Source organism: Acinonyx jubatus, chromosome B4, assembly GCF_027475565.1.
Source record: "Acinonyx jubatus isolate Ajub_Pintada_27869175 chromosome B4, VMU_Ajub_asm_v1.0, whole genome shotgun sequence".
Classification (NCBI taxonomy): domain Eukaryota; kingdom Metazoa; phylum Chordata; class Mammalia; order Carnivora; family Felidae; genus Acinonyx; species Acinonyx jubatus.
Window position 1 is genome coordinate 47,095,211 of NC_069387.1, and position 12,928 is coordinate 47,108,138.

Sequence of the window (12,928 nt, forward strand, 5' to 3'; positions counted from 1 at the left end):
GAATCACCACCCTCAGTATTAAAATCAGGAGGATTTGGAAAACTATATACAGAAAAATAATGCTTTGTAATGAGTTTGTGATCTATAAGGGAGCAAAACAAATTTTCCTTTCATTGAAACTGGAGTTGAAGGATAAGATCTTAAGATATTTCCAATGAGCATAGTAAATGGAGAGTTAATTTTCTAATGCTTTTTATTTTTTTTAATTTATTTTAAAGTTTATAAATTGGCTTAGTAGGGGCACCTGGCTGGCTCAGTGGGTAGAGCATGTGATTTTTGATCTCAGGGTCATGAGTTCAAGCCCCATGTTGGGCATGGAGCTTACTTAAAAAAATAGTCTTAATAATCTTTATGTGCTCTGTTAACTGTTTTGTTTTGAGTATAGTCATGGTTTACAGCTTTATTGTTTTACCTTAGCGTGAAAAAAATATTCTTAAGGGTCTTATTAATAGGTTCATCAATGATCCTGTTTTCACCTAAAAGGTCTTTTCAGTCATTTTAGCCTTGACTTCTACCATCAGGTTGTTGGGATTTAAACTTTGCTGTTTGGAGTAGAAATGCCATATCAAAATCTTTATATAATGCTATATTTCTTGTGATTACTTATTTAATTTTGGTTGCAGAATATGAGGAAACACCATGCATTATTGAAACCACTGGGGAGCCAGTTGCAGTGATGTAAGGAGGAAAAATAGAAACCCAAACATGTTAGTGAATTGTTCTTCTCCCCCATTTGATGTTTATGTTAATTGAGGAGATATAGATTGATTTACTAAAGACCCTTCTGGTACCTCTGGGATTTTATTTGTGTTAATAATGCAATTGTATAGACATTTTTAGCAGTATTTTTTGGTAGCATTCTTTAGTTATATTTTATTATATGCCTTATGAAAATTTACCTTTTTGTACATTGGACTTTTCTCATCTATATGATGGCAGAAATAATGTATAGGATTATACTAAGGATATGAAGTAATGTATGTCATGCACTTAACTCAGTTGTTGGCACTGGCATCAATTAAATTAAGCTTTCTTTATCTTTAGGGTAGTTTTTCCATTTCCATTTTATAAACTATCTCATATCCATTAAAATAACTTAATGATTTAATTTGTCTCATTAAAATTTTAGGTGTTTTGAATTTGCCAGTACTTTGTAATTTTTTTTTGTAATTGTCACAACTACTACAGTACTTTAGTTTTAATAATTGAATGTAATGGAGTCTAAATGCTTTATAATAGTTTTCGCATTTTATTAATCTACCGTTGACAGTAAATTACTAAGTCAACTCTTTGTTTTAAAATCTATAGTGTGAATTTTCTTCCACATTAAGAGCTTTTAAAAGTGGACTTGGTCATTCTGTGCTCTCTTTTTATTCCTAAAATGTCACATTTTGAGACCGATTTTATTTTATTAAAAAACAATTTTTTTTTTACATTTATTTATTTTTGAGAAACAGAGTGAGACAAAGCATGAGCGGGGGAGGGGCAGAGAGAGAAGGAGACACAGAATCTGAAGCAGGCTCCAGGCTCTAAGCAAGCGGTCAGCACAGAGCCTGATGCAGGGCTCGAACCCATAAACTATGAGATCATGACCCAAGCCAAAGTCAGACGTTCCACCGACTGAGCCACCCGGGCACCCCAAGACTGATTTTATAAAAGTTTATTGACAGGATAGTTAATACCAAAGTGTAAATTACAATGAGCTGCTATGAATGCCAATGTAAGTAAGATTTCCTTTTTTATTTTTGTTACAGCGGAAGTAGAAACTAACGAAAAGGAAAGCAAACCTGAGGAAGAAGAGCAAGTAATAAATGAAGATGAAAGACCTTCTGAGAAAAGTAAGCATGTACAAAAAACTTGACCTGTTTAAAAAAAATAGTAATTCAATGTTTCTTCTTTTAAGGCTCTGAAATATACTTTAATTTCCATGAGATGACTTAAAAAATGTTTTTAGTTTAAGTGAAACACAGTTCAATCATTTTCTTGAGAGCTAACCCAAGGATTTTTGAAAGTATTATTTCATATACTTCAGTGTTTTATTTATACTTTTCATTGTTCCATAAGAAAGATTTAAGCTTAATATTTAGTAAAGTACGATCTGAATGTCTTGAGATAAATTGGGTAAGATTTATATTTAGAGCATGGGACTAATAATTTTCTCAGGAGTAATATAAACAAATGAAATTATGTATCTTAGTCTCCTTAAGGTACTTAAGCTTCATGGGATGGGGAATTGATGGAATGGGGTGTCATTAGGTTTATAAGATTATCATGGGGTTAGAAGTCAGGATACCTAGGTTCTATATCTTTCCCTGTCATTCTGGTTTCCATGTATGACATATAAGTTATGATTACAAGAGAAGTTATAGAAGAGAATTGGATTTTAAGAGTAGGCACATAGTTATATGGATATAGAGAAAAGTGAAGAGGGATAGTTATGGTTACATAAGGACATTTCCATTTAATAAGTGGAGATTTTAGTATTTTTACTTTTTATATATTGAAAAAGAAACCAGGTAATAAAATTTGCTTATGATCTCATGAATGTTACCAGTATATGAAATATAAAATTTTTAAATGAAGATCTTTGAATATCTTTACCAAATTGACTTTTATAATGACATTAATTTTATTTTTATTTATTTGACATTCATTAGAATATATTAAGAATAACTATTCTTATGTTATTTTTCTAAAGCTAATGATTAAGAATTTTTTTCTAAATTTACTGAGAAAAAAATTAACTGAAAAGGAAGAATTAAATAATTAAAGCTATGCACAGTTGTTAGAAACCTGTGACATGAGAATGAGTAATATATTTTGTCAAAGGATTCATGTGCACTATAAAGTTTAGGAAAGGGAATGAATATGAGCTGATTTCTCATATCATATCATATTCATATTTTAGGTGATTCTCAAGGAAAGAATATTTATGTTTATATTGTACATTGCTCGGCCTTTAAGAAGTTCTTGTTTAGTATATTGAAAATCATTTGAAGCTCAGAGCAAAGAAGCTACCTACTCACTTTTTTTTTTTTTTAAGTGTATTTATTTTGAGAAAGAGAGAGAGAATGTGCTCAAGCTGGAGAGGGGCAGAGAGGGGCAGATCTCAAGAACAGTGAAATCATGACCTGAGCCAAAATCAAGAGTCAGATGCTTAACCAACTTAGCCACGAGGTGCCCTTACCACACTTTTCTAATCTCAAAAACAATTCATAAAATAACTGATTGAGAATGGTATTGTTGTGATAGGTAGGAATAATACTTTGCTGAGAGTGGAGAAGAGGCATTAAGGTCTATAATAAAAACCTGATTAATCATTATGCTTTTTGTTCTCAGGTGAATTTTCCAGAAGAAAGCGTTCTAAGTCAGAGGACATGGACAATGTACAGTCCAAACGTCGTCGATACATGGAAGAAGAATATGAGGCAGAATTTCAAGTGAAGATTACAGCCAAGGGAGATATTAACCAGAAGCTACAAAAGGTGTTACAGATTATAAATCAAAAACTGTAATAAATAAAAAACATGACTATTTTTATTCTATTAGGTTTTTGACATTATTCTGTATTTTATTGGTATATTTGGGTTTTTCATAGAGAACTTGACAAAAATAGTTGAGCTTATTATTCTCAATAATTTAAAAAACTTTCTGATTCTTTTTTAAGATTTTATTTTTTCTTCTATATTGAACTTTATTCTAGTGGAAATATTAGAGTCTTATATGTTAACATTTTAATCTTTGTTACAAGCTGGTTTCATGGTTGTAAGTTCCTGTATTGTAAGTCTTTGTTATGTACTTTAGGCTTAGTATTAAAAATGATAGGGACAGAGCTTTAGAATGACTAGGGAAAGGGAGTATTTAAAATGTGGACTTATGAAACGTCAGCCAAATCTATGAAGCTAGAGTTAGAAATACTGAAAATACATAGCATTCGATATATTTTTCAAAATGTGTTAACAGATGTGTATGAAAACTGCCTTTTAAAGAAGAATATGAAACTCAGCTGAAATTAATTTTTTAAGGTCTTGTAAATTTAATGATGAAATTATAACTAATCCAGGTTTTAGACTAATGTCCTTCCATTAAGATATAGTATAAATATACACATTGAAAAAAGAATAGTGAGGCAGTAAAAAGTAGCTTTCTTTTCCTTCCAACTTTTAAATTTGTCATATGGAACTAATAATGCTTACTTAGTCTTTTTTATAGCGTTGTTACAAATATGAAGATAGGCATGTGAAAGAATCTTGAAACTTCTATTTGAAACGTCTGTGTACTGAGAGTTTACTCCTCTGCAACAGTATTACTCAAGTATGGGCCGTGGACATGCACTATGTATTATTCTATTTGTTATGGATCCAAAATAAGATAAATATGTAAATTGTGAGTAGGCATTCAGAAATATTTTATAGAAATTTCATAGTGCAGTGACGTTCTTACTGTCTCAAAAATATCATCTGCAACAGATTAGAAATTTTAAAAACTGGTCCTTTCCTTTAATTGATTTCCTTTGAATCACAGTAGAAGATACAAGAAATAAATATTAAAACTTCAGTTTAAACTTATTTATAAAATTTCACCCTCTTGAAATTTTCTATTTTTAGTATAATTCTATCATAGCAGATATTACATCTGTAGAAGTGCAGGCTTTCAGCAGATGACATTGTGTCATGAATGCCAGCATGTTTTTCATTAAACTAATCAATACCATCAGTACCGTCTTATTAGTAAATAAGAATATGTACAGTTTGCTGCTTGCTGAAATGCCTTCTTTGCTGTAACAAAGAAATGTGTATCTCTTTAGGTTGTACAGTGGTTGCTAGAAGAAAAATTGTGTGCGCTACAGTGTGCTGTATTTGATAAGACTTTGGCAGAATTGAAAACACGAGTGGAAAAGATTGAATGCAACAAGAGACATAAAACAGTTATTACTGAACTACAGGTTTGTATACTGACTTGAATTGTATACTCGTGTCATTATTTTTATAACTTATTTTTGAGGGCACATTTTCCAAATATTAGAAGTAAAAGTAGTCTCCATTAGTTTGCTAAGGCTGCCATAAAAAAGTACCATAAACTGGTGGCTTAAGCAACAAATGTATTGTCTCATAGTTCTGGAGGTTAAAAGTCTATGATCAAGGTGTTGGAAGAATTGGTTCTATTTGAGGTCTGTAAGAGAGAATCTCTTCCATGTGTCTCCTCTAGCTTCTGATGGTTTACTGACAGTCTTTGGCATCCTTGCTTTGTAGAAGCTTCATCCTGATCACTGGCTTTGTCTTCACATTGCAGTTTACCTGTGTGTGCCCAAATTTCCCCTTTTTACAAAGAAACCAGTTGTTTTGGATTGGGGCCCACCCTACCCCAGTATGACCTTATCTTAACTAATAACCTTTTTAAAGACCATATTTCCAAATTGAGTCACATTATGAGATACTTGGGGGTTCAGATTTCAATGTATGAACTTCTGAGGCACATATACACAGTTCAACCCATAATAGAGCTTCAAACCTATCTTAGTGGTTTTTAAATATTTTTTAGTCACTGAAGAAAGGCTGGTAGTATCTATCATGGCATAAGTACCAAATAATATTTATTGTAAGTGATTCTGTTTATATTAATCCACTTCCTGCCACAGATCATGTTATAAAGATGTTAATTTATATTTGTTAATAATTGCTACTTCATTTTTATTAAATATAACTATATATTAACATGCAGTGCCAGAGCTTCTAATTGACTGAAATGAACACATGATAACATGCTGTAGTAATTCATTTTATTCCAAAACTAAGAAATTGGAAATTTTTATCAGTACATTCATTCTGTCGTAGGTAAATGTATGGTTTCTATTAGGCTTTTCTGAAATTGGAGCATAGTCTATAGATGATGAGTTTGCAAACCACTTACAGAGGTTTATTGTACAAATGAGGTGGGCGCCTGGGGGGCTCAGTCATGTAAGTGTCTGACTCATGATTTCAGGTCATGATCTCTAGGTTCATGGGCTTGATCCCCATGCTGGGGACACAGAACCTGCTTGAGATTCTCTTCCTCTCTCTGCCCCTTCCCTATGTGTGTGCTCTCTTTTCTCTCTCTCAAAAACAAAGAAATAAACATTAAAAACAAGCAAACAAATGATGGCAGAGTGGTCAATGAAAAGTGACTGTTTTCTAGTTGTAAATTGCATCCAAAAGTGACTAGAATTTATGTATTATATTTCTCAGCCTAAAAGTTCTTTTTCTTGGTTTTATATTGTTAATTTTTTTTGAAGTTAGACTTTTTTTAAATAAGATCTTTGTAGTAATTTTGTAATTTAGAACAATACTAGTCCTCTTTCTTCCTTTAGCAGGTCTTTCTAATAGTAGTAGTGTTGTTTAATGACTAAACTTTATTTTACTAATACTGTTGAGAATTTTCAATTAGAACTTTAAAATGTTTGAAGATTTTAAAAAGTGATTTCATTGTGTCTCATTTTGTGTTTTTAGAACATGAGATTTTGACTCTCATATTCTCATGTAATATGCAAGTCCAGATCTCTTAATATTTAACATACCTTTGCACTTGGTGTTTCTTGGTAGCCGCAGAATCTGAAGTTTTTCAACACCAAACCAAGCTTTCTTCCACAAATAAATCCATTTCCCATTGTTCCTTTTATTTGTAATTCTTGAATTCTTAGAAAAATTTTCCAAGAATATCTTTCCATTTTCCTTCTCATTGATAGTTTTTGAGTTCTTAGAAATAGATCTCTCAGTCATTTCACATATACAGTGGGTTATCAAATTATAACTTTTTAATTTCTTATTAATATCTATCTCTGGGGTGCCTGGGTGTCCCAGTCAGTTGAGTGTACGAATCTTGGCTTTAGCTCAGGTCATGTTCTCACAGTTCGTGGGTTTGAGCCCGCATCTGGCTCTGTGCTGGTGGCACCAGAGCTTGCTTTAGATTCTCTCTTTTAGTATCTCTCTGTCTGCCCCTCCCCTGCTCATACTCTCTCTCTAAATAAATAAATAAGTAAACATTAAAAAAACATTTTTTTTTAAAGCCTATCTTGTTTCTTCTCACTTTCCACAAGGTGCACATCCACTTCCATGTGGATTTTTTTTCAATAAATGTATGTATAATACTGTAAATGTGTTTTCTTTTTATAATTCCCTGATTATAGCAACAACCTTTTACATGATTACTCTGGTTCTACTTATTAAGTCCTTGCTGGACTTCCCAACTGCTGTACTCATCTTTCTAAAACACTGTTTGTCTCATTCACCTCCATATAGTCCAGGTTCCTCAGTTGAGTGCTACTGTTCATATTTTGATTTTAATATTTGGATCTCTTAGTTTTTGATCCACTTTTCCTAATACCTACCAGTTGTTTCATTGTCCTACAGTTTATCAGTGTTCATAGTATTTTTATTTTAGGCTTTCAACTTCATATTGTTTCTCCCACTCACTCACCTATAATGATCTGTCCTTAGCCATGCCATTTACTTAAATTTTACTGAGCTTAATTTAGTACCTGTTTTTGTGTTGTTCTGATATTTAGTTTTTTATGGAAATAAAAACATTTATTTCAGATAATAAAATAACTGTTTTGGTCTACAATTCAGTGGTATTAGTATATTCACATTGTTGTGTGACTGTCATCTCTATCTAGTTAGAAACATTTTCATCAACTCAGAAGAAAACTTTTGTGTCCATTAAACAGTCACTCCCCGTTTTCCTTCCCCCTACTCCTTGGCAACCACTAATGTGATTTCTGTCTTATTGATTTGTCTAATTGATTATCGCTATTCTGCATATTTCATATGAACAGAATCATACAGTATGTAACTTTTTGTGTTTGGCCTCATTCAAAATGTTTTTGAAGTTCATACACAATGTAACATGTATTTCAGTAATGCATTCTTTTAGGCTAAGTAATATTTAATTATATTTGTATGCTATTGAAAGTGTTTGTATACACTGAAAATAAGTATTCAAGATGTTAAGTGTAATCTCTAGAATAATCACTTAAGGAAAAAGCTAAAATACACACACACACACACACATATACATATACATATACATATACATATACATATACATATACATAATGAGTGTGTAGTATATAAACGCTTGACCCTTGAACAACACAGAGGTTGGAGTGCTGGTGCCTCCCTTAGTGCAGTTGAAAATCCATGTGTAACATTTGACTCCCTGAAAACTTAACTACTAATAGCCTACTATTGCTCTTAACCCTTGCTGCTGAATTTTTTATTTCAATTATCATACTTTCTGCTGCACAATTTTTATGTTTTTTTTTTTTAGTAGTAAGAAGAGTTTATTTTATATATATATTTATGTGTGTGTGTATGTATATATACATTATATATATAATATATATACACATATATAATTTTTTATATATATATTTAATTATATATATATAATTTTCTTTTTTTTAAGTGGGCTTTATGCACAACCCGGGGCATGAAATCATGACCCGGAGATCAAGACCTGAGTTGAGATCAGAAGTCAGATGTTTAACTGATTGAGCCACCCAGGCGCCCCTTATTTATTTACTTATTTTCAAATTTTTATTTAAATTCCAGTTAATTAACATACAGTATAATACTGGTTTCTTGAGTAAAGTTTAGTGATTCATCACTTACATATAACACCCATTGCTCAACATAAGTGCCCTCCATAATACCCATAGGCCATTTAGCCCATCCCCTGCCCTACCCACCTCCCCTCCAGCAATCCTTAGTTTGTTCTCTATAGTTAAGAGTCTCTTATGGTTTGCCTCTCTTTTTTCTCTCTTTTTGCCTTTCCCTGTGTGTTCATCATTTTATATCTTCAGTTCCACACGAGTGAAATCATATGGTATTTGTCTTTCTCTGACTGACTTATTTCACTTAGTATAATACACTCTAGCTCTGTCCGTGTCATGGCAAATGGCAAGATTTCAGTCATTTTGATGGCTGAGTAATATTCCATTGTATATACACACCAAATCTTCCTTATCCATTCATCAGTTGATGGAGGTTTGGGCTTTTTCTATAATTTGGCTATTGTCGATAATGCTGCTATAAACATTGTGGTGCATGTGCCTCTTCAAATCAGTACATTTGTATCCTTTGGGTAAATACCTACTAGTGCAATTGCTGGGTCATAGGTATTTCTATTTTTAACTCTGAGGAGCCTCCATACTCTTTTCGGAGTAGCTGCCCCAGTTTGCATTCCCACCAACAGTGTAAGAGGTTTTCCCCTTTCTCTACACCCTTGTCAACATCTCTTGTTTTGTGTGTTGCTAATTTTAGCCATTCTGACAAGTGTGAGGTGGTATCTCATCCTGGTTTTGATTTGTATTTCCCTGATGATGAGTGATATTGAGCATCTTTTCTTGTGTCTGTTGGCCATCTGGATGTCTTCTTTGGAAAAATGTCTATTAATGCCTTCTGCCCATTTCTTACTAGGATTATTTGTTTTTTGGGTATGGAGTTTGATAAGTTCTTTATAGATTTTTAGATACTAATCCTTTATCAGATGTGTCATTTGCAAATATCTTCTATTTCATAGGCCGCCTTTCAGTTTTGTGGATTGTTCCCTTCACTGTGCAAAAGGATTTTTCTTGAAGTTCCAATAGCTCATGTTTGTTTTTGTTTCCCTTGTGTCCTGAGACATGTCTAGTAAGAAATTATTCTGGCCCAGGTCAAAGAGGTTGCTTCCTGTGTTCTTTCTCCTCTAGGATTTTGATGGTTTCCTTTCTCAAACTCTGGTCTTTCATCCATTTTGAATTTTTATTTTATGGTATAAGAAAGTGTTCCAGTTTTCCCAACACCATTTTTTTCAAGTTTATTTACTTATTTTGAGAGACAGAAAGTGAACAGGAAGGGGCAGAGAGAGGGAGAGACAGAATCCCAAACAGGTTCTGCACTGCCAGCGTAGAGCCCATTGCAGGGCTCAGTGTCACAAACTGTGACATCATGACCTGGGCTGAGAGTAAGAGTCAGACATTTAACCAACTGAGCCACCCAGGCACCCCTAACACCATTTGGTGAAGAGACATTTTTCCATTGGATATTCTTTCCTGCTTTGTCAAATATTAGTTGGCCATATATAGTTGTGGGTCCATTTCTGGGTTTTCTGTTTTATTCCATTGATCTTTGTGTTTGTTTTTGTGCCAGTACCATCCTGTATTGATGACTACAGCTTTGCAATATAGCTTGAAGTTTGGAATTGTGATACCTTCAGTTTTGCTTGTCTTTTTCAAGGTTTCTTTAGCTCTTCAAGGTCTTTTTTGGTTCCAAGCAAATTTTAGGATTATTTGTTCTAGTTCTTTGAAAAATGCTGGTGGTACTTTGATAGGGATTGCATTAAATGTGTAGATTGCTTTGGGTAGTATAGACATTTTAACAATGTTTGTTCTTCTAATCCATGAGCATGGAATGTTTTCTCATTTCTTTGTGTCCCTTTCAATTTCTTTCATAAGTGTTCTACAGTTTTCAGAGTACAGATGTTTTACCTCTTTAGTTAGGTTTATTCCTAGGTATCTTATTGTTTTTGGTATAGTTGTAAATGGGATCGACTCCTGGATTTCTCTTTCTGCTGCTTCATTATTGGTGTATGGAAATGCAACAGATTTCTGTACAGTGATTTTATATCCTGTGACTTTGCTGAATTCGTGTATCAGTTCTAGCAATTTTTTGGTGGAATCTTTTGGGTTTTCTACATAGAGTATCAGGTCATCTATAAATAGTGGAAGTTGGACTTCTTCCTTGTCAATTTAGATGTCCTTTATTTCTTTTTGTTGTCTGATTGCTAAGGCTAGGATTTCCAGTACTATATTAAATAACAGTGGTGACAGTCAACACCCCTGTGGTATTCCTTATCCCTAAAAGCTGTCAGCTTTTCCCCATCAAGGATGCTATTAGCTGTGGGTCTTTTGTATATGGCCTTTATGATGTTGAGGCTATGTTCCCTCTATCTCTGCTTTGTTGAGGGTTTTTATTAAGAATGGATGCTGTACTTTATCAAATGCTTTTTCTGCATCTATTGACAGGATCATATGGTTCTTATCCTTTCTTAATGTGGTATCTCACATTGATTGATTTGCAAATATTGGACCACCCTTTTGTAGTCCAGGAATAAATCCCACTTGGTTGTGGTGAATAATTCTTTTAATGTACTGTTGGATTCAATTTGTTAGTATCTTATTGAGAATTGTTGCATCCATATTCATGAGGAATATTGCCTATAGTTTTTCAGTGGGATCTTTGTCTGGTTTTGGAATCAAGGTAATGCTGGCTTTGTAGAATGAGTTTGAAAATTTCCTTCCATTTCTATTTTTGGAACAGTTTGAGAAGAATAGCCAATTTGATTACTGATTCAATTTCTTTGCTGGTTATAGGTCTGTTCAAATTTTCTATTTCTTCAGGTTTTAGTTTTGGTAGTTTGTGAGTTTTATCTATTTCTTCCAGATTGCCCAGTTTGTTGGCATGTAATTTTTCATAAAATTATCTTATAATTGTATTTCTGGGTGGTTGGTTGTGATCTCTCCTCTTTCATTTGTGATTTTATTTATTTGGGTCCTTTCTCTCTCCATCTCTCTCTCTCTTTTTTTTTTTTTTGATAAGTCTGGCTTAGGGGCTTAACAATTTTATTAATTCTTTCAAAGAACCAGCTCTTAGTTTTGTTGATCTGTTCTACTGTTTTGTTTGTTTGTTTGTTTGTTTGTTTCCCTATAAATTATTTGTACTTTAACATTTATTAGTTCCCTTCTTCTGCTGGCTTTAGGCTTTATTTGCTGTTCCTTTTCTAGCTCCTTTAGGTGTAAGGTTAGGTTGTGTGTTTGAGACTTTTCTTGTTTTTTGAGGTAGATGTGTATTGCTGTGTACTTCCTCTTATGTCTACTTTTGCTGCATTCCAAAAGGTTCTGGAGTGCTGTGTTTTCATTTTCATTTGCTTCCATATATTTTGTTTTCCTTCTTTAATTTCCTGGTTAACCCATTCATACTTTAGTAGAATGTTCTTTAACTTCCATATCTTTGTGGTGTTTCCAAATTTTTTCTTGTGGTTGACTTCAAGTTTCATAGTGTTTTAGTCTGAAAATATGCATTGTATGATCTCAGTCTTTTTGTACTTGTTGAGGCCTGATTTGTGACCCAGTACATGATCAGTTCTGGAGCCTGTTCCATGTGTACTTGTAAAGAATGTGTTTTCTACTGCTTTAGGATGAAATGCTGTGAATATATCTGTTAAGTCCATCTGGTCCAGTGTATCATTCAAAACCATTGTTTTCTTGTTGATTATTTACTTGGATGTTCTGTTCATTGCTGTTATTGGGGTGTTAAAGTCACCTATCATTGTTATCAATGATTTTCTTTATGTTTGTTATTAATTGATTTATATATTTGGGTGTTTCAAAGTTGAGGGCATAAATATTTACAGTTGTTAGATCTTTTTGGATAGATCCCTTTATAATGATATAGTGCCTTTCTTCATGTCTTGTTACAGTATTTGGTTTAAAATCTAGTTAGTCTGATAATCGTATGGCTACTCTGGCTTTCTTTTGATGTCTATTTAGCATGATAGATGGTTTTCCATCCCCTTTCTTAAAACCTTTCTTTTTTTTAATGTTTATTTATTTTTGAGACAGAGGGATAGACAGAGTGTGAGCAGGGGAGGGGCAGAGAGAGTGGGAGACACAGAATCCGAAGCAGGCTCCAGGCTCCGAGCTGCCAGCACAGAGCCTGACGCAGGACTCGAACTCACGAACCGCGAGATCATGACCTGAGCTGAAGTTGGATGCTCAGCCAATTGAGCCACCCAGGTGCCCCCATCCCCTTTCTATTTGGACGTGTCTTCAGGTCTAAAATGAATCTCATGTAGGCAGCATATGTATAGGTCTTCTCTTTTTATTCCATTCTGATACCCTATGTCTTTTGAT

The 12,928-nt window shown here is 33.4% G+C and overlaps 1 protein-coding gene and 1 non-coding gene across 5 annotated transcripts in view; both read left to right on the top strand.

The window, feature by feature from the left end:
* The window catches only part of ATF7IP (activating transcription factor 7 interacting protein), a 122,500-nt gene that overhangs the window by 58,329 nt on the left and 51,243 nt on the right, over positions 1–12,928 (top strand). For all 4 annotated transcript variants that reach the window (XM_027035611.2, XM_053225852.1, XM_027035610.2 and 1 more), the window contains exons 3-5: positions 1,755–1,838; positions 3,340–3,485; positions 4,808–4,945. In XM_027035611.2, coding sequence (XP_026891412.1) covers positions 1,755–1,838; positions 3,340–3,485; positions 4,808–4,945 — 368 coding nt within the window. The remainder of the gene's footprint in view (positions 1–1,754; positions 1,839–3,339; positions 3,486–4,807; positions 4,946–12,928) is intronic.
* TRNAK-UUU (transfer RNA lysine (anticodon UUU)) lies at positions 243–315 on the top strand. The gene has a single exon. It is a non-coding gene; the product is annotated as a tRNA-Lys (tRNA).